This window comes from Macaca nemestrina, chromosome 1 (genome assembly GCF_043159975.1).
Source record: "Macaca nemestrina isolate mMacNem1 chromosome 1, mMacNem.hap1, whole genome shotgun sequence".
In the NCBI taxonomy this organism is placed as follows: Eukaryota; Metazoa; Chordata; class Mammalia; order Primates; family Cercopithecidae; genus Macaca; species Macaca nemestrina.
The window spans coordinates 218,716,137-218,741,524 of record NC_092125.1 but is presented as its reverse complement, the minus strand read 5'-3'; the positions used below and the strand labels follow the sequence as shown (position 1 = coordinate 218,741,524).

Here is a 25,388-nt window from a genome sequence, read left to right as displayed (position 1 = left end):
GGCTGCGATGGCTCACACCTACAATCCCAGTGCTTTAGGAGGCTTATGTGGGGTGATGACTTGAGGCCAGGAATTTGAGACCAGCCTGGACAACAAAGGGATAACTCGTCTCTACAAAAATTTTTGTTAAATAGCCGGGTGTGGTGGAAAGTGCCAGTAGTCCCAGCTGCTCGAGAGGCTAAGGCAGGAGTATTGCTTGAGCCAGGGAGATAGATGCTGCAGTGAGCTGTGTTCATACTACCGTACTCCAGCTTGGGTGACAATGAAACCTTGTCTCAAAAAAAAAACAAAAAAAAAGGAGTGGGCCACCAAAAGGCTTGTTTGGAAAATGACCTGGGTAGACAGCCATGGCCCTTGTGGCCTTCACTGTAGGATGGGTCTAGAAGTTGGGAGGAAGAGAAAGGCTGGCATCTCAGTTGGATTTTATTTATTTCCCCTGGTTTTCAGTTAGATACTTGTTCTGTCCCTGTCTCCCTCCATGCTCACCTCTGTTAAGAGTGCCTTTGTTTCGGGCGCGGTGGCTCAAGCCTGTAATCCCAGCACTTTGGGAGGCCGAGGCGGGTGGATCACGAGGTCAGGAGATCGAGACCATCCTGGCTAACATGGTGAAACCCCGTCTCTACTAAAAATACAGAAAACTGGCCGGGCGTGGTGGCGGGCGCCTGTAGTCCCAGCTACTCGGAGGCTGAGGCGGGAGAATGGCGTGAACCCGGGAGGTGGAGCTTGCAGTGAGCCGAGATCACGCCACTGCACTCCAGCCTGGGCGACAGAGCGAGACTCCGTCTCAAAAAAAAAAAAAAAAAAAAAAAAAAAAAAAAGAGTGCCTCTGTTTCACCCTCTCCAGAAAATAAGGCTCTAGTCTGCTACTGGGGTGAAGGGTCTCCTGGCCTAGCAGAGTGCAGGAGGGACACCCCAAGGGCTAACTGCCTCTGCAGCCTTCCCGCCAGCCTTGCTGCTTTGGGCCCATCTCTCCTCCTATCTGCAGAGGTATTTGTGACCAGTTCCTATGCCCCATAGGAGTTCTGTAATGTCAGTTGGGTTGCTGCTCAGTTTTCCTCACTGTCATCTGCTTTTTAGCTCTAAAATTTTGTTCCTATGGTCTCTACTATTATATTTGGCCTTAAAAAGTTACGCCTTAGTGCTGAGCGCAGTGGCTCATGCCTGTAATCCCAGCACTTTGGGACGCTGAGGTGGGTGGATCACCTGAGGTCAGGAGTTCGAGACAGCCTGACCAACATGGTGAAACCCCGTCTCTACTAAAAATACAAAAATTAGCCCAGCGTGGTGGCGGGTGCCTGTAATCCCAGCTACTCAGGAGGCTGAGGCAGGAGAATCACTTGAACCTGGGAGGCGGAGGTTGCAGTGAGCTGAGATCATTCCATTTCACTCCAGCCTGGGCAACAAGAGTGAAACTCCATCTCAAAAAAAAAAAAAAAAAATGTGCCTTAGACACAACCCAGAAACCCTTTTTGTAATGTTTTAGACGTAAATGTAGATAAATGCGTGTGTTCAGTCCTTCATCTCTAATCAGAATTCTTTTTATTTTCTTGTTTCATTATCTGTTTAATAGATGCTTGCTATAGAGAACTTCAAAAGTATAGAAATGTGAGATGAAGGTAAAAAACATTCCTTAAATTCCTGTAGTGAGAATCAACCACCGGTATCATTTGGGCATATCTCCTTCTGGTCTTTTTTCTGTGCATTTTTTTATCTTATAAAAGGTGATTATTTCGGCCAGGCGTGGTGTGGCTCACACCTGTAATCCCACCACTTTGGGAGGCTGAGGTGGGCGGATCACGAGGTCAGGAGATCGAGACCATCCTGGCTAACATGGTGATACCCCATCTCTACTAAAAATACAAAAAATTAGCCGGGCACGGTGGCAGGTGCCTGTAGTCCCAGCTACTCGGGAGGCTGAGGCAGGAGAATGGCGTGAACCCGGGAGGCGGAGCTTGCAGTGAGCCGAGATCGCGCCACTGCACTCTAGCCTGGGAGACAGCGAGACTCTGTCGCAAAAAAAAAAAAAAAGTGATTTATTTCATGTTTAAAATTTTATATTCTGCTCTAAGAAAAAGTGAAACTTTTTCCCAATGTCATTATAAATTTCAAAATAATTATTTAAATAAGTGAATAAATGTATAGCCTTCTGTTGCAGGTTTAAAGAACAGCTTTTGGGTTGTTTTCTTTTTTTCTTTTTTCTTTTTTTTTTTTTTTTTTGAGACAGTCTTGCTCTGTTGCCCATACTGGAGTGCAGTGGCGCAATCTTGGCTCACTGCAGCCTGTGCCTCCCAGGTTCAAGCGATTCTCCTGCCTCAGCCTCCCAAATTGCTGGGATTACAGGCAGCTGTTACCACACCCGGGTAATTTTTGGATTTGTAGTAGATTCAGGGTTTCACGATGTTGCCCAGGCTGGTCTCAAACTCCTGAGCTCAAAGTGATTCGCCTGCCTCAGCCTCCCAGAGTGCTGGGATTACAGGCCTGAGCTGCTGCGCTTGGCCAGTTATGTTTCCTATTATACCATGGCAGTATAGCTTTCTGCATATTTTGATTTTTTTTCCCCTAGTCAAGATTCCTGTAAGTGAAACTACTGAATCAAAGTTCCGGATGCTTTAGGACTCTTGATATGTTGCTAACCTGTACCAATCCGGTTTATCCGCCGCTGAATGAATATGCATCTTAATGTCCTGTACTGTTAAGCAATATTAGTTTTCCCTCTTAAATTTACAAATAAGGCTGAGTGTGGTGGCTCATGCCTAAAATCCCAGCACTTTGAGAGGCCAAGGTGGGTGGATTGCTTGAGCTCAGGAGTTCGAGACCAGCCTGGGCGACATAGCGAAACCACATCTCTACTAAAAATACAAAAAATTAGCCAGTTGTTGTGATGTACACCTATAGTCCCAGCTACTCCAGAAGCTGCGGTGAGAGGATCACTTGAACCCAGGAGGCAGAGATTGCAGTGAGCCGAGATCATGCCAGTATATTTCAGCCTGGGCAATAGAGCAATATTTTTTTCTCAAAAAAAAATTTTTTTTTTTTTTTTAACAAATAAAAGAGTGGTTGCTTATTCTAAGTTACTTTTCTTTCATTGCAAATGATAGTTTTTTTACACATTTACTTTTCCTTTCTTTTGAAATATGTGTGTCTGTTTATCAGGGTCTTTGTGTTTCTCTTATTGATTTGTGTAGGATAAAGATAGTTCAACTACCTTATTCTCATACTTCGCTAAACACAGTAGGACTGAGAGTTTTGCAGGAATACCATAAACTGGTTCCTTCAGGGGCTGAGTTCTCAGATTTTTGATGGCTTTAAGTGAGAAGATAATAGGAGGAGACAAAATAAGTACCAAGCTCTGTGGCCATCCTTGTGGATTTTACATCCGTGGCTATGATTAGCATGAAAAAACCCTTATAGCAATAGGAGAAACCTAAATAAAAGGAAAGCTTTACCACGGATTAGAAGATTCAGTATGTTGGGGGTGGCAGTTCTCCCACATTCATCCACAGAGCCATTGAGATGCCATCAAAATCCTGGTTGTTTGTGAGACTGGATGTGCTCGTTTTAAATTCGGCATGGGCTCTATATTGTGAGAATGGGCAAAATACTCCAGAACAACATTGCCTTCTAGATGTCAAAGGACTATCTGGAAGATATGAGTAGAAACAAACCCCTGATTATATGAACCTTGATCAATGAGAGGAAGTCTTTCAGAGCAATGGGGCAATTTTAGGAAATGTTGCTGGGACAAGAGGTATCCATGGGGAGAAATGAATTAGAAATTGGATCCTACCCACACCACACAAAAGCGAATTCAGGGTAAAGACTTAGATGCGGGGGAGGGAGGATTGCTTGAGCCTAGGAGTTCGAGACCAGCGTGGGCAACATAGCAGACCCTGTCTCAAAAAAAAAAAAAAAACCCCACAAAAACCCAAAACCTAGATGTGGAAAGGAAAGTTACAGATTTTAGAAGAAAATACACAGTATCTTGTGTAAGGAAGGAATTCTTTAAAAATAGGTCATCTGCTGGGTGTGGTGGCTCACTCCTATAATCCCAGCACTTTGGGAGGCCAAGGCAGGATGACTGCCTGAGGCCAGAAATTCAGGCCAGCCTGGTCAGTATAGTGAGACTCAATCTCTACAAAAAGTTTTTGGCCGGGTGAGGTGACTCACGCCTGTAATCCCAACACGTTGGGAGGCCAAGGTGGGTGGATCACGGGAGGTCAGGAGTTTGAGACCAGCCTGGCTGACACAGTGAACCCTGTCTCTACTAAAAATACAAAAATTAGCCGCGTGTGATGGCGCGCATTTGTAATCCTGTCTACTTGGGAGGTTTAGGTAGAGAATCAGAGAATCACTTGAACACAGGAGGCGGAGGTTGCAGTGAGCCGACGTCATGCCACTGCACTGCAGCCTGGGCAGCAGAGCAAGACTCTGTCTCAAAAAAAAATAATGAAAAGAACTTTTCAGCTGGACCCGGTGGGTCATGCCTGTAATCCCAGCACTTGGCCGGGCGCGGTGGCTCAAGCCTGTAATCCCAGCACTTTGGGAGACCGAGACGGGCAGATCACAAGGTCAGGAGATCGAGACCATCCTGGCTAACACGGTGAAACCCCGTCTCTACTAAAAAAAATACAAAAAAACTAGCCGGGCGAGGTGGTGGGCGCCTGTAGTCCCAGCTACTCGGGAGGCTGAGGCAAGAGAATGGCGTAAACCTGGGAGGCGGAGCTTACAGTGAGCTGAGATCCGGCCACTGCACTCCAGCCTGGGCGACAGAGCAAGACTCCATCTCAAAAAAAAAGAAAAAAAAAAATCTCAGCACTTTGGGAGGCCGAGGTGGGCAGGTAACCTGAGGTCGGGAGTTTGAGACCAGCCTGACCAACATGACGAAACCCCGTCTCTACTAAAAATACAAAAATTAGCCAGGCGTGATGGTGCATGCCTGTAATCCCAGCTACTTGGGAGACTGAGGCAAGAGAATCACTTGAACCCGGGAGACAGAGGTTGCCATGAGCCAGGATCGTGCCATTGCACTCCAGCCTGGGCAACAAGAGCGAAACTCCATCTCTCTTTTGAAGTACATAACAATAACCTTTTCTCTTCATGTGCTTTTTAGCTCAGGTTCAGATTGAAGGAGATTTTTTGCCATGTTCCTTCTCTATACTTGAGGAACAGCCCATGGACATGCTTCTGGGACTGGACATGCTTAAACGGCATCAGGTAATTAAGAGCTTCACTTATCTTTTTTTTTTTTTTGCATCTGCTTTTTGTAATATGGTTATTACATTATTTTTATTGGTTATGTATACTGGAAAACTAAGAAATACGACTTTTCAAACCTGGAAATGTCCTTAAATTATGTTGTTACACAAAGACTGAAATGATGTGTCAGTACAGATAGAATCTGTTTTTGTGAAATCTCTCTGTGAATCTGTTAAATCTTGCCAAATGTTTTGAGATTGTAAAGGACAGTTTGGTTCCCTTATATAATTTTCAGATTCTGATTAGATCCTGATTAGTAGTTTTGTGATAACCTGACTAAAAGTGTAAGTCGAGTAAGTCTTTAGCATTCTCTGATGCTGATCAAACAGTACTTGGGAAGAAGACCTTCAAGGTTAAGGAAGGTATATGTTACGAATGAAAGTGTTTATTTAATACAGGGTGTATAATTAATATATTAATTTGTGTTGATACTTATTTTTCTACTGTAAAGCACAGTATTTTAAGATATACTGCTGCCATTGAAGAAGCAGTTAGTCCATTGGGTAATTAAGACGAGATCGGGCATGTTCAGGGTGGTAGGGCTATAGACCTCACTGGGTACTTCACATTTTTCACAGTAGGGTTTTGTATCCAGTCAACCTGTCAGGTACGGTAGTACACCCTATAATTCCCATTTTTGGAGGCCAAGGAGGGAGGATTGCTTGAGACCAGAATGAGTTTGAGACCAGTCTGGGTGACTTAGTGAGACCCTGTCTCTACAAAAAATACAAAAATTAGCTAGGCGTGGTGGTACATTAGCTACTCGTGAGGCTGAGGCAAGAGGATCCCTTGAGACCAGGCTGCAGTGAGTCAAGATTGTGCCACTACACTTCAGCCTGGGTAACAGAGCAAAACCACAACTCAAAAAACAAAATCGAGTTAAAAACAATTGAAAATATAGCTGATCAGGCCGGGCGCGGTGGCTCAAGCCTGTAATCCCAGCACTTTGGGAGGCCGAGGCGGGTGGATCACGAGGTCAGGAGATCGAGACTATCCTGGCTAACATGGTGAAACCCCGTCTCTACTAAAAATACAAAAAACTAACCGGGCGTGGTGGCGGGCGCCTGTAGTCTCAGCTACTTGGGAGGCTGAGGCGGGAGAATGACGTGAACCCGGGAGGCGGAGCTTGCAGTGAGCCAAGATCACGCCACTGCACTCCAGCCTGGGAGACACAGCGAGACTCCGTCTCAAAAAAAAAAAAAAAAAAAAAACATAGCTGATCAATATTTTTATGTCACTGTTTTAAAATATTTCTGTAAAAGTAGATGCATCATAGTGATAATAACACACAGCATTCTAAATAGAACGAACGAATGAATGAATGTATGTATCAGTAAAACCTTGTCGCTGCCTTTTCTTATTTTTTTAGTCATGGTATAGACCTGCAGTCTCCACCTTTATAGATGTAAATCATATATGTGCACAACTGTCTATTAAGTAGTTATAAAATACACAAAAAAGGAAGTGAGCATTAGTATAGAGTAAAGAATACTGTGGAGACTGCCTTGCCTGGTGCCATCTTGGCTCACTGCAACCTCCGCCTCCCAGGTTCAAGCAATTCTTCTGCCTCAGCCTCCCAAGTGGCTGGGAGTTACAGGCATGTGCCACCACGCCTGGCTAATTTTTGTATTTTTAGTAGAGACGGGGTTTCACCGTGTTGGCCAGGCTGGTCTGGAACTCCTGACCTCAGGTGATCCACCCTCCTCAGCCTCCCAAAGTGCTGGGATTACAGGCATGAGCCACCGTGCCTGGCCATTTGTGATTGGAGTTTTTTTTTTTTTTTTTTTTTTTTTTTTTTTTTTTTTTTTTGAGACGGAGTCTCACTCTGTCGCCCAGGCTGGAGTGCTGTGGCCGGATCTCAGCTCACTGCAAGCTCCGCCTCCCGGGTTCACGCCATTCTCCTGCCTCAGCCTCCTGAGTAGCTGGGACTACAGGCGCCCACCACCTCGCCCGGCTAGTTTTTTGTATTTTTTTAGTAGAGACGGGGTTTCACCGTGTTAGCCAGGATGGTCTCGATCTCCCGACCTCGTGATCCGCCCGTCTCGGCCTCCCAAAGTGCTGGGATTACAGGCTTGAGCCACCGCGCCCGGCGTGATTGGAGTTTTAAATTAAGGATCATAATGTTTCTGCATGGTGTTTTATCTGCTATTATTCTTCGGTTGATTTCTTCTAAGTGTTCCATTGACCTGAAGAAAAATGTACTCGTGATCGGCACCACAGGCTCCCAGACCACCTTTCTTCCTGAGGGAGAGCTACCAGAATGCGCCCGGTTGGCATATGGGGCCGGAAGAGAGGATGTACGGCCAGAGGAGATTGCAGACCAAGAATTAGCAGAAGCCCTTCAAAAATCAGCAGAGGATGCAGGTATTTGGAATGGCTGAACTCTTCAATACTTGTTATTAATGGGTAAGCCAGGGAAATGTGGGCTTCAGAAGGGGTAGGAACCTTTCCAGTTTTTAATCAGTCTCATGGTCCAGTAGTAGATGTGTTCATTATTTGTCTTCTTAACCTCCTCCTTTGATCTTCCCTTTTTTTTTTTTTTTTTTGGGAGACGTTGTCTCACTCTGTCACCCAGGTTGGAGTTCAGTGTGCAGTGTGACATGATTGTAGTTCACTGTGCCCTTGACTTCCTGGGCTCAAGCAGTCCTCTCATCTCAGCCTCCTGAGTAGCTGGCACTACACCTGGCTAATTTTTTTTATTTTTAGCAGAGATGGGGTCTTGCTGTGTTGTCCAGGCCTATCCAACTCCTGGGCTCAAGCAATCCTCCTGCTTTGGCCTCCCAAAGTGCTGGGATTACAAGTGTGAGCTACCATATCCAAACCCATCTCTTAATACAATAATAAAAAATTCTGTATTCTGGCCCAGTGTGGTGGCTCACGCCTGTTACCCAGTGCTTTGGGAGGCTCAGGTGGGCGGATCACCTGAAGTCGGGAGTTTGAGACCAGCCTGGCCATGGTGAAACCCCATCTCTACTAAAAATATAAAAATTAGCAGGGTGCAGTGGCACACCCCCGTAATGCCAGCTACTTGGGAGGCTGAGGCAGGAGAACTGCTTGAACTTGGGAGGCGGAGGTTGCAGTGAGCCAAGATGGCACCACTGCACTCCAGCCTGGGCAACAGAGTGAGACACTATCATAAAAAGGAGAAACATTCTGTATTTTAGTATTTCAACAGATTAAGAACAGCTAAGTCCATTGCTGTGTTTAAGATAGATTGAGGTTATTTTGCTTAGATACATTTTAGAAGCTTCCTGAATTTTTTTAGGAAGTTTTTTTGGTTTGTTTTTGTTTTGTGATTTTCCTAAAGAAAATTATGACAGTAAACAGATACTAACTTTTGAGTCCAACAGTGTTTCCCTATTTCTTTCCTTTTATTAGGCCTATTTTATTTTATTTTATTTTTTTATTTTTTTATTTTATTTTATTTTATTTTATTTGGTCTTACTCTGTTGCCCAGGCTAGAGTGCAATGGCACAGCCATGGCTCACTGCAGCCTCAGCCTCAGTCTCAAAACAGGCTTAAGTGGATCCTCTTGCCTTAGCCTCCCAAAGTATTACAGGCATCAGCCACCATGCCTCTTAGACCTGGTTTATTTTGAAAGGTATCATTGCTACTGTGTGTAAGCAGCCCTAACTTTTAAAATATTTACTGAAAGTGCTGCCACCAAAGACAGAAGAACCAACAAAAAGAAGTATAAATTTTTATTTACCTAATTAAAAAAAAAATTTTTTTTTTGAGACAAAGTCTCACTCTGTCACCCAGGCTGATCCTCCCGTCTCCCCTTCCTGAGTAGCTATGACTACAGGTGCTTGCCACCACGTCTAACTAATTTCTATATTTTTTGTAGAGATGAGGTTCTGCCATGTTGCCCAGGCTGGTCTTGAACTCCTGGGCTCAAGGAGTCCACCTGCCTCAGCCTCCTTAAATGACAGGATTATAGGAGCGAGCCACCATGCCTGACCAGCATAACTGAACATTACTGAAGATGCATTGTTATGGTCTGAGATTACAGTATTGTTATCAGGCCGTATTAGCACTGTATATATTGAAATTGTGCTACCTAATACTTCTTTCTAAGTCTCAGTTGTTTAGCTTGTTTAAATGTAATGATGGAACTAAGTTTTCTGGATAAAATGGGGTAACACAGTTTTGCTGAAACCCCCCATTTATTATAGAACAGTGACTTTAGGATATATTTTCTAGAAGCTGAATAGAATTTACTTTTGAGTTGGGGTTATTTTACAGTCTTGTGCTGGAATTATTCATCAGTGTGACTAGTGTCACACATTGCTCTTTCTAGTACAGTAAAATACTAGATTTACAAGTTCAGGGAATAGCTTTATCCTAAAGACGAAAGGGGTGAGAGTTGTAAAAACAACCAGGCAGCTTTTGCCACTGTTTTACTGCAGAACATTCAGATGTCTGTCATTGAGCTTTAGAATGGGTGTGGGTGGCAGATGGAGTTTTCCAGGTTGACTTTGTTCAGAATCAACCCCATCACCTTTTGACTTAGTTTTACATATAAAGTACAGTTTGAGTCAGGGCGTGGTGGCTCATGCTTGTGATCCCAGCACTTTGGTAGGCCGAGACAGGAGGATCACTTGAGCCTGGGAGTTTGAAACCGGCCTGGGCAACATAGTGAGTCTCTGTCTCTACAAGGTAAAAAAAAAAAAGCCAGCCATGGTGGCGCACCTATAGTCTCAGCTGCTTGAGAAGCTGAGATGGGAGGATCACCTAACCCCAGGAGCTCAAGGCTGCTGTGAGCCATCGTTGCGCCACTGCACTCCAGCCTGGGTGACAGAGTGAGATCCTGTGTCAAAAAAAAAGAATTGACTCCCATCACCTTTTGGCTCAAGTTTTTATATTAAGTACAGTTTTGGTTGTAAATTAAGTATTTTGTAGGAAGGGGGGAATTTTGAACAACCAGACAAACTAACTTAGTAGTTTTAATCTTACCAGCAAGGTAAACTTGAATGAGTTTGACATAGTTCCTTACAAAGTTTTGCATTTGGGGTGTAATTTATCATCTTAGTCATGATGCTGTGTGTTAATATGAGGATATATTATCATTTTATGAAATGTCTCTTTTCTTTTTTCCTTTTAACTTCCACAGTCTTGGTGCCATTATTTAAGAAACATCAGCTGATGATAGCAGTATTTTCTAACCTACTAATAACAGTTATCCTTTTTTGGTAATTACCATATTTTAATAAAAGTTTGGAAGATTAAAACAGATACACTTATGTTTCCAGGCTTAGTGAAGGGGATGTACCAACTTTAAAGAATTAAAAGAAAATGGCTTTTTACTTAAATAACCTTTTGTTGCTGGTAGTATGGCTTGTGCTAATTTTTGTAATATTTAAGTAATGAAATAAGTCTAGATATCAGGTCCTTTTTATTTAGAACATTGACTTCTTAATATCATCCGAATAAATACTCTAGACATAGTAGGTGAAAGTATTTTGTAAAATAGTAGGTGAAAGTATTTTAGTAGAGATGAGGTTTCATGAGGTTTAGTAGAGATGAAACCTCATCTCTACTAAAACTACAAAAATTAGCCAGGCATGGTGTGGGCACCTGTAATCCCAGCTACTCTGGAGGCTGAGGCAGGAGAATTGCTTAAACCCGGGATGCAGAGGTTGCAATGGGCCAAGATCGCACCACTCTACTCCAGCCTGGGTGACAGAATGAGACTCCTTCTCCAAAAAAAAAAAAAAAAATTAGCCAGGCATGGTGGCGTGCACCTGTGGTCCAGCTTGCTCGGGAGGGTAAGGTGGGAAGATCTCCTGATCCTGGGGAGGTCAAGGCTACAGTGAGTTGTGGTTGCACCACTGCACTCCAGCCTAGGCAACAGTGAGACTCTGTCTCAACAAAAACAAACAAAAAACAAACAAAAAAAGCTTATTTTTAAAATACTTTATATAAACTCTATATTAAAATGTTAAAAAAAAACACAAAAACATGTTTTTAATAGTAGGGATGAGGTTTCACTATGTTGCCCCAGCTGGTTTTGAACTCCTGACCTCAAGTGATCCTCCTGGACCTCTCAAAGTGTTGGGATTGCAGGCCAGAGTCACTGTGCTCAGCCTGATGTATTATTTAAATACCGATGAAAAAATAAAGAAGATAAGCTAGGATAGAATTTAATTAGGTGGTTTGTTTTCCTCTAAAATTGAATCTCAACTGAGAAAGAAATTTGGAAAGGGACTGTTAGATACATTCACTCAACTTTACTCCATAAGAAGTTTTTTTTATCACCTAATTCCATCGGATGTATCTGCTTTCTTCACCTGTCTCACATTTGCCCATGAATTCTCTATGTGTAGAAACATAAAATTAATTTCTTTACAAGATCTATTAAAAATCTGTTGAAATTAACAAATTGCTGTGTGTATTGTGAGAGAATGAAAGCAACCAGCAAATATTTTGGATGTCCAAACTACAGAAACATCCCCCAACTTTGAATCTACCAGTTCCTGATTTTAAAGATGACAAAAGAACGGAGACTATAACCCTGCATGCTGTGTGGTTTGCATTGTTAACCCAAGTTTGCTTGTCTGTTTCCTAATTCACACAGAGCGTCAGAAGCCATGATGCATGTAGTGTGTGTGTACTGCAGCTGGAGTGGGCCCCAGACCAGGTATTTATAGACACCATGTTAAGCCTTCCATCCAGTTGTCATCTGTGATCTGAAAGTCTGTATCTGCAGCGGTTTGGGAAGTTAGCATTTGTCATTCAGCATTTCACCTTGTTCAGTCTGGTTACAACTAGCCTATATGCATTTGTATTTTGGTATGCATACATGCATATGTAACATAAATTCCTGTTGAGAAATGTATTCGTTATTAGAACCATGCGAGAGGGAGAAAATCCCAGTAAAAACAGTGTCTATTATACCTACCCCATCTTGGCTACTATAAATATCACGTCAAGAATATTGGCATCACAACACTTTGTTGTTGGAGATAACTATGCTTTTATGGGTTTCATAAGTCCCTTTCCTCTGAAAAACTGAAAGTTATTTTTTTACATTACTGCACACAACTACCTGGAGTTATGGAGGGTTAGAAATTTAAATTTTGTTAAAGAAGAAATGGAAACTTAGGCCAGGGGACTTGTCAAGGGTGACTCTGTGAACAACAACAGGAGCTAAGGCTTTGCTTTTCCTTCTGTCCCTGGCCTGACAGATTTTCAGGAAGCACTCTGCTTTCATTTCCTCTGATGTAAATATGGTAAACATCAGCTCGAGTACATTGACTGACTTACTAAGAGGAGGAAAGATGGTCTTTTAAGCCATCATCGTAAGACTTTGTAGGAGTTTGCAGGCTGGTTGGAATTAGATACATAGCATTTAGTTTCTCTTCTTTCTTTCCTTTTTCTTTTTCTTGTAAGGATAGGTTAAAAGCAGGCATCGTTTAATTATTCTTGATATCCACTGTCCTCATCCTCTTTTCCTATCATTCTGTAAACTGACCTGGTCCTCCGCTTCATTTAGGACTTAGGCTAGTGAAACTGACCTTCTCAGCTACGGGAGGATTATATGCAACTTTTTTAGTACAAAATTAATTGAGGGTGTGTTCACCTTGACCTCACTTGTTTATAACTAACACACAAATACCAGAAGGCCCTTACCATACCTCTTTATGTTGCTTACATGGATATTTCACTACAATGCATTGTTTTTGTTAACATTAGTTCAAAATTCAGCCTCTTCCAGAGTCAGCCTTAGGAATTTATAAATAAAACTAATAACTGTTAGACATCTGGTGGGATGAAAATAAAAAAACTAATAACTGTGTTTCTAGACTCTAATGGGTATAGCCTAAACTGAGATAAGCACAGTTTTCCTTTTTACCCCTAAAGTATAAGTAAGGTAAGGTTGTTTCATGGGAAGTCAATAGCTTCCTGAAACAGTGCTTTGTCTTCTCGTGCTGTTAACCAGTAGTTTATTAGAATGATTTAAAGCCATTTGAATATAACTGCTTTGCTTCTTTTTAAGATCAAGCCCCCTTGTTGGATGTTAACATTTAGTACTGAGCATTTGAGTTGCATCTGCCCTAATAATTGTATTTTGAAGTCATTTTGTTACTGGCCTTTTGATTTTTATTTTTTATTATTATTATTATTATTATTATTATTATTATTATTATTTGACCGAGTTTCATTCTTTCATCCAGACTGGAGTGCAGTGGCGCAATCTTGGCTCACTGCAACCTCTCCCTCCTGGGTTCAAGCAATTCTTCTGCCTCAGCCTCCCGAGTAGCTGGGATTACAGGCACCCGCCACCACACCCAGCTAATTTTTGTATTTTTAGTAGAGATGAGGTTTCACCATGTTGGCCAGGCTGTTTTCGAACTCCTGACCTCAGGTGATCCACCTGCCTCGGCCTCCCAAAGTTCTGGGATTACAGGCATGAGCCACTGCGCCCAGCCCTTTTTGATTTTTAATTAAAGATCTTACAATGGTCGGGCGCAGCGGCTCTCGCCTGTAATCCCAGCACTTTGGGAGGCCGAGGCAAGCGGATCACCTGAGGTCAAGAGTTCGAGACCACGCTGACCAACATGGAGAAACCCTGTCTCTACTAAAAATACAAAATTAGGCGTGTGGCGCATACGTGTAAGGGAGGCTGAGGCAGGAGAATTGCTTGAACCTGGGAGGCGGAGGTTGCAGTGAGCTGAGATGGCACCATTGCACTTCTGCCTGGGCAACAAGAGCGAAACTCCGTCTCAAAAAAAAAAAAAAAAATCTTACGTGCATAGAGGTCAATTTTTAACTGAATCAGTGGCAAAAGAAGAGCTGGAACTGATGTTTAATGATATCATTATGATGCTTACACTGAGCTAGTGTTTTAGACTGCCATCTTGTTTTGGTGGCCATTAAGTAGCAATGAATTTAAATAGTCATTGCCAATTGAAAAACTATTAATGAACCATCTCCCTCCACAGTCCCCTTTCTTTAAAATACTTAAGTATTCTTAACTTAGTTGCACACTATTAATGTGATAAAAATTTACAAGCCTTTAAAGTTGTATTATTTGGTAGGATGATGATTGTGATTTAATCTGCTGATCATTCGTTTACTTTTGTACTCTGAGTCAGATGCTCACCCAGTTTTACCATGATTTTTGGAAAGCTTGGCTAGAAATAAAATAGAACGTTTGCTTCTGTGTCCCCAATCATTATGTTATTTCTTATTTCTCTTTATAATTCCCTCTCTGTCCAGGTATACCTGGTTTTAGACTTCTCATTTGTAACCTCAGTGTTCACAATTGAAACTTTCAAAAAAGTGCATTAGCATGAGAATCATTCTGGTGCAAAGATTCTCACGATTTGTAATATCCTTAAGAATCACCCAAGGAGCTTATTGAAAATGCACATTCCAGGCCGGGCGCGGTGGCTCAAGCCTGTAATCCCAGCACTCTGGGAGGCCGAGGCGGGCGGATCACGAGGTCAGGAGATCGAGACCATCCTGGCTAACACGGTGAAACCCCGTCTCTACTAAAAAAAATACAAAAAACTAGCCAGGCGAGGTGGCGGGCGCCTGTAGTCCCAGCTATTCGGGAGGCTGAGGCAGGAGAATGGCGTAAACCTGGGAGGCGGAGCTTGCAGTGAGCTGAGATCCGGCCACTGCACTCCAGCCCGGGCGACAGAGCAAGACTCCATCTCAAAAAAAAGAAAAAAAAAAAAAAAAAAAAAGCACATTCCTGGATTTACTGTCAAGTATGGTACCCCAGTGTCTGCATACATCACAAGCATCCCTGGTAGTTTTAGGGCAAGTGGTGAAAAAATACACTTGGAGAAACTATTCTAGAGTTGTAGACTAGACTAGGGAATAAAGAAACATAAATGTCCTTCAGTCCTGAGCACTAACCCCGCCATTTTGTGAATGCATGTTAATGGTACTTAATCACATTGAATTACAGTGTGCATATTTTATTAAGAACACATCTACCTCTTATTCTGATGTTGTGATTGTCTACCACAATGAGAAAGTAATTTTAAAATCATTTCTATTTGTATAAGAGAAACTCGAGTTTGAGGACCTTATTTTATTCTGCCCTATTTAGATTTGTATACTCTGGTAATTTAGTGGCGTTAGTTACCTGCTAATTAATATTTTTCCTTTCCCCTGTGTTCCATATAGAGAAAAGCGGTAAAGAATCTACCTCACTGGGAATGTCATCATTACCAACTTCAGATGGGTTTAACCATCCAGCCCATTCTTTAGGACAGAGTCCTGATACTGGTAATCCTTTGAGTCTTGCTCGCTCTGTCTCTGCTTCAGTCTGCCCTATCAAGCCCAGTGACCCAGATAGCATTGAACCTAAAGCTGTGAAGGCTTTGAAGGCTTCAGCTGAATTCCAGATAAACTCTAAAAAGAAAGAACATCTTTCTTTACAAGATCTTTCCGATCATGCTTCCTCAGCAGACCATGCTCCAACAGACCAGAGTCCAGCTATACCTATGCAGAATTCATCCGAAGAAACAACTGTTGCAGGTAATCTGGAGAAATCTGCTGAAAGAAGCACCCAGGGCCTCAAATTTCATCTCCATACAAGACAGGAAGCTAGTTTATCTGTCACATCTACTAGGATGCATGAACCACAGATGTTTCTAGGTGAAAAGGATTGGCATCCAGAAAATCATAACCTGAGTCAAGTGAGTGACCCTCAGCAGCACGAACAAGCAGGGAATGAACAGTATGAGGTTGCACAACAAAAAGCTTCACATGACCGAGAATATCTTTGTAACATAGGGGACCTTGAGCTTCCTGAAGAAAGGCAACAGAATCAACACAAAATTGTTGATTTGGAAGCTACGATGAAAGGAAATGGGCTCCCACAGAATGTGGATCTTCCGAGTACGAAGAAAAGTATTCCACCTTCAGGATGCAGTGGCTGCTCAAATTCAGAAACACTTATGGAAATAGATATAGCTGAACAGTCCCTAGTTACTGTGCTTAATTCAACAGGCAGGCAGAATGCCAATGTCAAGAACATTGGTGCATTGGATCTCACTTTAGATAATCCCTTGATGGAAGTAGAAACATCAAAATGTAACCCTTCATCTGAAATTTTGAATGATTCCATTTCCACTCAGGATTTACAGTCCCCAGAAACTAATGTTGAAATATCTGGAACAAATAAAGAATATGGCCATTGCTCCTCCTCTCTAAGTCTCTGTGGCAGTTGTCAGCCCTCTGTGGAGTCAGCAGAAGAATCTTGTTCATCTATAACGGCCGCCTTGAAAGAACTTCATGAACTTTTGGTTGTTAGCAGTAAACCAGCTTCAGAAAATACATCTGAAGAAGTAATCTGTCAATCAGAAACCATAGCTGAGGGCCAAACCAGTATTAAAGACCTTTCTGAAAGATGGACCCAAAATGAGCATCTTACCGGGACTGAACAGTGTCCACAAGTCTCCTTTCATCAGACCGTATCTGTATCAATGAAGACAGAAAAATTAACAGTTACTTCATCTGACACTGGAATAGAAGCTGTAGAAAGTGGAAACTTCAGGAGTCTAGGTGATGGTCTGTCAACTGATGAGGAAGGTGTCCCCAAATCGAGGGAATCCATAAACAAGAACAGTTCTGTCACTGTAACCTCAGCTAAAACATCTAATCAGTTACACTGCACCTTAGGTGTAGAAATTTCACCCAAACTTTTAGCAGGTGAGGAGGATGCACTCAATCAGACTTCTGAGCAAACTAAGTCTTTGTCATCCAATTTCATATTGGTTAAAGACTTAGGTCAGGGCATACAGAATTCAGTAACAGACAGGCCTGAAACCACAGAAAATGTCTGTCCTGAAGCTTCGAGGCTGTTACTTGAATATGAACCACCTACCAGCCATCCATCATCAAGTCCTGCCATTCTTCCACCATGGATTTTTCCTGCTGCAGATATTGACCGGATTCTCCGTGCTGGCTTTACTTTGCAGGAAGCTCTTGGAGCTCTGCATCGAGTTGGTGGGAATGCAGACCTTGCACTTCTTGTTTTGCTCGCAAAAAACATCGTAGTTCCTACATGACTATGGGAAAGTGGGCTAGACTGTTGTCCATTCCCTTTAAACAAAAGAAAGCTCTCTCTCTATACACACACACATACACACTCACCACATATACAGTATATGTAGAGACCTGCAAGCAGAATGTTGAGCCAGATTTTTTTTAAAGATTTTTTTCGGCCAAAGTAATTTATGATCTCTTGTCCGATGAATTTGTCTATCCTACTTGTTAAAATTTAGGCCTTTTTAAATGTATTGGCAGTATGTGCATACGAAAGCTTTTTATTCTCATTAAGATGTATCCTGGAATAAAATGGATGGTTTTGTGTATAGCATACTGTTTTAGAATGAGAGTAAATGCTTTGAAAAGCAAAAGCCATGAGAAATCCCACTACCCATCCAGCTAAAAACAGATTAACTCTCCATACTGTGTGTGTCTGTGCTGATGGCAAGGTGTGGCTTGCTGGCTCAGTTGTCAGTTTAGAAACTTGACCACATAGTTTGGTGTTTGGAATTCTACCCAGCGCTCTGTGTATCATGAATCATTAATTATAACAGGAAATTGGAGAATAATTGAATACCTTATTGTAGAGTGGTATGTTTTTATTTGTGTGCTTAGGATTTGACATTTTAATAGGGTGAGCAGGAGGGTTTAAATCTTGGGCTCCTTTGTGCATCGCAGGCTGCTGCATGGATTGCCATGAATCCTTATTACGTTGGATGGCATATTGTGGGGCAGTTACAACGAGAGTGAAACATGGTGCTATCCAGATTTTTAAAAGAACAGAACAACCATAATTCCATTTGCAGATGTCAAGAACTGTGAGGGAAAAATAATAGCCTAAACACTGGAATTTGCTAGAGTTTGGGTTTGCTAGCATCTCACTGATAACACCTCAACCCTTAATGACTAATGATGGACTTAGGTTCAGGAATGGATTGATTGCCAGCAGCTTATTTCCTTTCTAGACTCATCTTCTGCCAGGAAGTTCTTTAAACGCTCAGTGCGAGCTGTAATCTGAGTGAGATACTGAAGTGTGGTAACCTTGTCACTAGTTAATCTTGGTGCTTGGAATGGTCAGTCTATTTGGAGAGTGTCCTTTGTGGCAGTGGTAATAGTAATTACAGTTACTGACTTAAGTGGCCTTGGTAGAGTTTTCCATCTTTTTCTTTCCTCAGGAGTTTCTTTTTTAAGCAAAATTCATCATATTTGTGTTTACCATGTCAAGTTAGAGTGGGGCATAATATATAGATGTATTTATTGTGGCCTTTTTTTATATAAGGACTAGCCCTTGGAAACCATCGTCCTGTGGGCCCCACTGTGCAATAACCCTACTGGATAGGTTTTAGATCATTCTTTCCTGGCAGACTGCTCTCTTGGGTACCTAGCAGGAATCTGAAATCTTGGTTTTATTGAAAAGAATTTTGAGATTCATAATTTCTGATTCTAGATTATAGTTTGTAACATGTTTGAAACAGACGCTTCGAAAGAGTGATTTCTCAACTTAGTGTTAAATGATGTTGTCTGAAGTCTGACTCTTTGTAAGCTTGTTCGTTTCATCAAATTTTAAGTCATTGAGCACAATCAAAATGGAGGCTCATATCTCAGGAGTTTTTGAAATTTTAATTTAGGGGCACTTAGAGACCTTTTTTTCTACCCCATCCAACTTCTTTCTTTCCTTTTGCTATGATGTTTGTATGTATGTTACAAGACCTTAGTGACGGGATGGCAAGTCACGTAGATTCATCATGATCCTTTATGTAGTTAGGCAGTGGTTGACAGAAGGAGTTGTAGTTTACTGCTTTTCAGAGGGCGCTAAGAACAGCAGGTCAGCCAGGCTGTCTTTAAGATGTTCTTTTAGACAGCCGCACATTGTAGACCCTTTCGCCTGCCCTACACCAAAGATGTACGATGCACTAGGAAACTGCTCATAGGATTTCTGTCAACTGACTTAAAGCTGTGATTGTAATTAAATAGTTGGTGCTATGATTGATGCAAAATATAGTAGCAATGCAATGGGACCCTGTATTTGCTTTATGGGTGGTGGTTTGGGAATGTATTCTAAGCTTATAAATCTTTGGAACCACGGGGTGGGAAGGGTCGGGGAACTTAATGATGACAATAGACTCCCTCCTAAAGGACCTTCCGTATAAGCAGGACGAACCTTGGAGATTTGGGAAACAGTTCCAGGTGGAATATGTAATATCAGTCGGGGAAAGATTTCATTAGGATAGCTTTTTGTGTATGTATATGTATATTTATTTTTAGGAATAGATCTATAGTTGTACATGAATTCCTGTTAGGAATACTTTGAATGAGCTTAACCCACTTGCCAAATATCCTTGTCCCTTCCATCATTTTATTTTTGATATGGGGTCTTGCAGTGTTGCCCAGGCTGGACTCAAACTCTGGGGCTCAAGCAATTCTTCCACCTCATCCTTCTAAGTAGCTGGGACTACATAAAGCCCAATGTATAATTGCTTTTGATTTTTAAAATCATCTTGCCCATCATTTTTGTAAAAATTAAGCTATTTGGCCAACACGGTGAAACCTCGTCTCTACTAAAAATACAAAAAATTAGCTGGGTGTGGTGGCACACGCCTGTAATCCCAGCTACTTGGGAGACTGAGGCAGGAGAATTGCTTGAACCTGGGAGATGGAGGTTGCAGTGAGCTGAGATTGCGCCACTGCACTCCAGCGTGGGTGGCAGAGTGAGACTGTGTCTCACCAAAAAAAAAAAAAAAACGAAGCTGTTGACACTATTAATATTTTGGATGACTTAAATGTAGCAGCTCTAGAATGCAAAGGGTATATTAAGGAGCATTACAATAGCGGACCTTCATTGTCAGCTTTTATTCAATTAAGAGCTCCAAAAATGCAGAAATTATGGGTTAACTTCTAAGAATACAATCAAATCCTTGTGAATTCTGGTTGCCAACAGTAATAACCAGTAATGGGCACCTTTACTGGACAGCTCCTTTACCGTAACAAGTAGCGGGCAGTTTTGCGGTCAGCACTTACTGCAAGGGTGGTCTCTGTTTCTTCACCAAAGAGAGATTTTCCTGTGTAATTTGTGCCATTTCCCTGAAGTTGGTTCCTGAGCAGAAAGATGTGCTTAGTAACCAGACAGCAGCTTTACATAGGTTATAGATTTTGGTCACTGATGCTGTTAAGAATTATTTCCATACCTGTTCAGGGCTCCAGACAGCCAGTAGCCTTCATCCCACAGTTTGGGCTTCAGCTATTAACACATAAAGATAACTAGTTGCAGCTGGGCGCGGCGGCTCACGCCTGTAATCCCAGCACTTTGGGAGGCCAAGGCAGGTGGATCACCTGAGGTCAGGAGTCTGAGACGGGCCTGGCCAACATGGTGAAACTCCATCTCTACTGAAAATTTAAAAATTAGCTGGGCGTGGTGGTGCATGCCTGTAATTCCAGCTACTCAGGAGGCGGAGGCAGGAGAATCGCTTGAACCTGGGAAGCGGAGGTTGCAGTGAGATCACGCCATTGCTTGCCCTCCAGCCTGGGCAACAGGAGCGAAACTCCATCTCAAAAAAAAAAGATAACCAGTTGCTTGGCAAAGGAAGCTGGAGAGATGGTGAATGCATGTGTTAAAACTCTTCTGCCTTGCAACCCACATCTTCTAGAGCTCCCTGTCTCCATATGCACTAAAGGGAGACACAACCCTGTGTGTTTTTCCCAAAGCATGTCTCTAGCAAGAGGGTACATAGAAATGGAATACAAGGCTTTGTGCCACTGATTTTATGATAACCAGTTAATGTGGAATTTGCTGGTTGTCTTACTACAGCTTTCTATCTCCAGTGAAAGCCATAAAAATTTAGGTTAACTGTCAAGCTCATGTCTATATATATATATATATATATATGTAAGCTAGCATATACATATGGTGATTGACAAATATAGTTAATTTTATATAGATTTAAAAGCAAGGGATTTTTATATCTACAGACGTACTCTTCACTTATGGTGGCTTTTATCCTGTCACGTATATAAATATATATATATATATATAGCAAACAGCCTTGCAAATCATCGGCCAGAAAAGCTGCAGGGCATTGCAATGGCCTTTTCCTACCTGTTTGCCACCTGTGGTGAGGGTGAGCAGGATGATTGAACTGCTGCATATTTCAAACCTGTTATCACTGGCAGTGTGTCCCAGGAGAAGCTGGCCAGATTATACATTCTACTGTTCTCTAGCACAAATACCAAAAAGCCCAAATTTCCCCTTTGGATTTGGTGACTTAGTGTAGTCTGTGGCTGACCTAGAAAGACACAGAGTTATCAAGAGTTTCCCTTCCTAGAAGATGAATGTTAGTTACCTTTAGTGTTAGGAGGTACAGAAAATAAAAGCTTTTTTTTTTTTTTTCTTGAATTGCTAATTCCTCTTAACAAAGTAAATTCAAAGCCTGTCCTTGAGAACTGGAAATGTAAAATAATGGTTCAAGTTTTACACCTTAGTGATTCCTCGGTAGGTGTTACTAGGAGTTCATTGAATGAACTTAGGAGTGAACCTTCGATGTGCTTGATTTTCTTTTGTGCCTTAGTTTCTCTGAATAGCAGAGGCATCAAATTTTGGTGGGGAATGAGAAGAAGATTAGGGGAAGTTTGAAAATAGCTCTCCTGGAGATGGAGGGCACACAGAGTGGTCCTCAGGCTCACCTGGACTGAGTTGATTTCACAATTATCCTGCATCAGATCATTAGATTTCCACAGTGCTAGGATTATAATAGGGATTTTTGCATCACCAAAAACAGTTTTTAGATGTTTCTTTGTTGTACTATCAGTGTTGTGCTGGTTAAGGGAGAGAAAAGTTCAAGAAAATCTTACATATTTGAAAGGAAATTGGTTCCTTTTGAAGGCTATGCAACATGAGTCTTTGAACAAGAATTCCTTGCTACTTTGATTCATTCATCAAATATTGAGTGCCTATGTGTGAGGCACCGGTGAACTCTGGGGATTCAGGGGTAAGTAAAACAGATTGGAACCCTACCCTTGTGAAGCTTTCAGTCTAGAAGGGAGACGTGAAACAAATTTTAGCTTCAAAAGCAACATCTATTTTTGCTGTTAGCGTGCATTTATTTTAAAAGAGTTATTTGGTTCTGCTTCAGAGCAGACTGGGAAAATCAGGCTTACAATGGAATCAGATGCTGTGGGTCTAAAACAGCTCTTTAAAAATACATATTTTTTAGGCCAGGCACGGTGGCTCACACCTGTAATCCCGGCACTTTGGGAGGCCAAGGTGGGTGGATCATGAGGTCAGGAGTTCAAGACCAGCCTGGCCAATATGGTGAAACCTTATCTCTACTAAAAATAAAAAATCAGTTGGGCATGGTGGCACATGCCTGTAGTCCCAGCTACTCAGGAAACTGAGGCAGAAGAATCGCTTGAACCCAGGAAGCGGAGGTTGCAGTGAGCCAAGATCACGCCACTGGACTCTAGCCTGGGCAAGAGTGAGACTCCGTCTCAAAAAAAAAAAAAAAAAAAAAAAAACTTTTTAAAAAAACGGAATCAGAGAAACCAACAAAAAAATGTAACATGTATAAATGCCTGAGGAGATCAGTTATTGAGAAATCCATTTACAACGCTGGAGGAGAGGGGGGTGGCCAGGAAAGAAGTGCAACAAATGAATGGAAGATGACCCTAAAAATGCGCCAGTGACAGTCAGTCAATCCATCAGACTGCCTCACATGCAGGGTAGAAACATGGGAGTATGCTGCAGCAGCATCCTCGCATCCCTTTGTGAGCACGGCTGCTCCGGAACACTGACCATCTGGGCTAGCACGACTTAGCAGAGGGTTCTGCAGGATGTGCTATTTTAAAGCAGCTGGGTGCAACTTGTGAAAACGGGAATCTAGAGCAGAACATGTAACCAGCAATGGCTGGGATTGGTGGACAGGATTGACGGGAGCATTTGAGGCTCTACCAGGCCTGTCTACAAGACAGCTTCGTCGAAGGCACATTTTTTAACCTGTTAAATAAATGCCACATATATGTTGTAATCCTGAAGCATACAGGTAGAATTTCTGGATCATAACTAGTGACTCCTGAGGTTTACAGTTAGAAAATGTTCTCAAAAGTTTATCCGTTATGTATTGATGATTGGTAATCTAGACCCTCTGGAGGCTGCAGAACGTGAAAGGATCCAGCTGACAAGTTTCAGGGCACTGTCTTCTGGAGTGAAATCTGCTAAGAAAACGGTTCAAGGGCATGGGAGTTAGTGTTTCTTTTACCTAAAAACGTTAAGCCAGCTATGGATTATTGGGGCCGTGGCGGCATGAAATACAAAATTATTATAATTTATACAGAACTAGGTTTCTTTATGTTCTGTAGGAAGGTTTTCATTAGCTGATTTGGGAAGGGGGGCATGCTGCAGTATTTTTTTTTCCTAGGAACATGCATTTCTGATGGGAAGTTAATTTTGTTTACAAGAGTTAGTTTTACACACAACCCTGAATGAATGTGTCTGTGGCCTAAAAATGGTAGACCTGTATTTCCTGCCAGAGGCAGGCAGATTTGTTTCCTGATTCCTTCTGTCTGAGATGACCTGATGCTGACCAGACTTGTTTTTCCTTTCCTCAATCTTCACAGCTTTCTGAGTTTATGCCACCCATCCCAGACCTTCCCATTTGAATGACTAGATTTCCATTCTATCCCCGATCATCCTTTTGAAATAGTTCTAGTGATAAATTCAAAGAAATTCAATATATTGATTGAATTTTATTTTTTTGCTTTGTATCTACAACAAAAATTGATTTGTTCATTTTTATTCCAAATCTCATCTTCATGGCAAGTTGGGCTAATGGACTTTGCACTCGAGAAAGGTTTGTTTACCAGTTTTGTAGCCATGTTTGGCAAATCTTAGCAAATAGAAACCCCGTCTTTTCCTTCTTTATATGTTCTTGCAGTTACTCTTATCTTGCAAGATTTTCTGACTTCTTTAAGCTTTGAGACTACTGCATCTTAAAAGAAGAACTAGGCTGACTGGCAGAAAGTCTTGCCGGTGGCCCTGTCACTCCCATGATGCTTTGGTTTTGAGAGTTGGGAAAACTCTGAGAACTTTAAGGGAACCAAACTCAGGAATCCCAAAATTGGTGGCATTGTGCCATTCGTTTAGGGGCTGAACATAGGACCTGTCTGAAACTGAGTGAACTAGATGCATTTGGGTTTGAATTTTTGTCACATACTGAAATGTAAGTCAGCCCTAAATAAAACACTTTATTTTATTTTTCTTTTTTTAAATAGGAACTTTCTGAAGAAAAAGTGGTGTGTAAAACATTTGATATTTAAGACAATAAAGTTTTTATCATAAGACTTCTGTTTGATCAATTTCTTTTAAATTGAGGTGGTCACTTCAATTAGACAAGGTGGTGTCCTTGTCTCTATCTCCCTACCCCTTTAAATAGCGTATACCCAGACATTGTAATTTATGGCGTGTACCCAAACCCCAGAAGAAGTGGGCCTCAGAGCCATTAACATAACTTCCAGATTAGTACTGCAGGAGGACAGCTCCCTGCTGATGTAAAAGGTATGCATTTTGGGCCAGGCATGATGGCTCCCACCTGTATTCCCAGCACTTTGGGAGGCTGAGATGGGCAGATCACTTCAAGACCAGCCTGGCCACCATGGCAAAACTCCATCTCTATTAAAAAAAGCGGGACGTGGTGGCATGCACCTGTGGTCCCCACTACTCAGGAGGCTGAGGTGAGAGGATTGCTTGAGTCCGGAAAGCGGAGGTTGCAGTGAGCTGAGATCATGCCACTGCACTCCAGCCTGGGCAACAGCAAGACCCTGTCTCAATTATAACAATAGCAATAGTGTATGGTGGCCAAGAATAGAGCAAGGCTGCTTGGGTTTGAGCGTTGCCACTTACTGGTTTCTATGACTGGGTAAGTTACCTAACCTTTCTGTGCTTGAGTTTCCTCACTTGTTAAATGGGGACCATCAGAGATTATGAGGCTTAAATGAGTTAATCATATGAAGTGCTTAGAATACCTGGCACAAAGTACATGCTAATGAGATGTGATTCTGGTATTCACTATATCACTTAAGGGATTTGCGGATGCTACATGGAATTTGCAGAAGTCAAGTGCTTTGTCTAATAG

General features: G+C 42.0%; 1 protein-coding gene across 3 annotated transcripts in view; it reads left to right on the top strand.

Annotated features, from left to right (window-relative positions):
- LOC105473217 (DNA damage inducible 1 homolog 2) overlaps positions 1-24,597 on the top strand; it is a 54,197-nt gene extending 29,600 nt beyond the window's left edge. Inside the window, exons 7-10 of one of the 3 annotated variants that reach the window (XM_071100214.1) lie at positions 5,111-5,214; positions 7,431-7,620; positions 11,834-11,896; positions 15,400-24,597. In XM_071100214.1, the coding sequence (XP_070956315.1) occupies positions 5,111-5,214; positions 7,431-7,620; positions 11,834-11,850 (311 nt within the window). In that variant the 3' untranslated portion in view covers positions 11,851-11,896; positions 15,400-24,597. Of the gene's footprint in view, positions 1-5,110; positions 5,215-7,430; positions 7,621-11,833; positions 11,897-15,399 lie in introns of those variants that run through there. The other 2 variants (XM_011726884.3, XM_071100209.1) reach the window with 2 other exon arrangements.
- Positions 24,598-25,388: the final 791 nt, after the last annotated feature.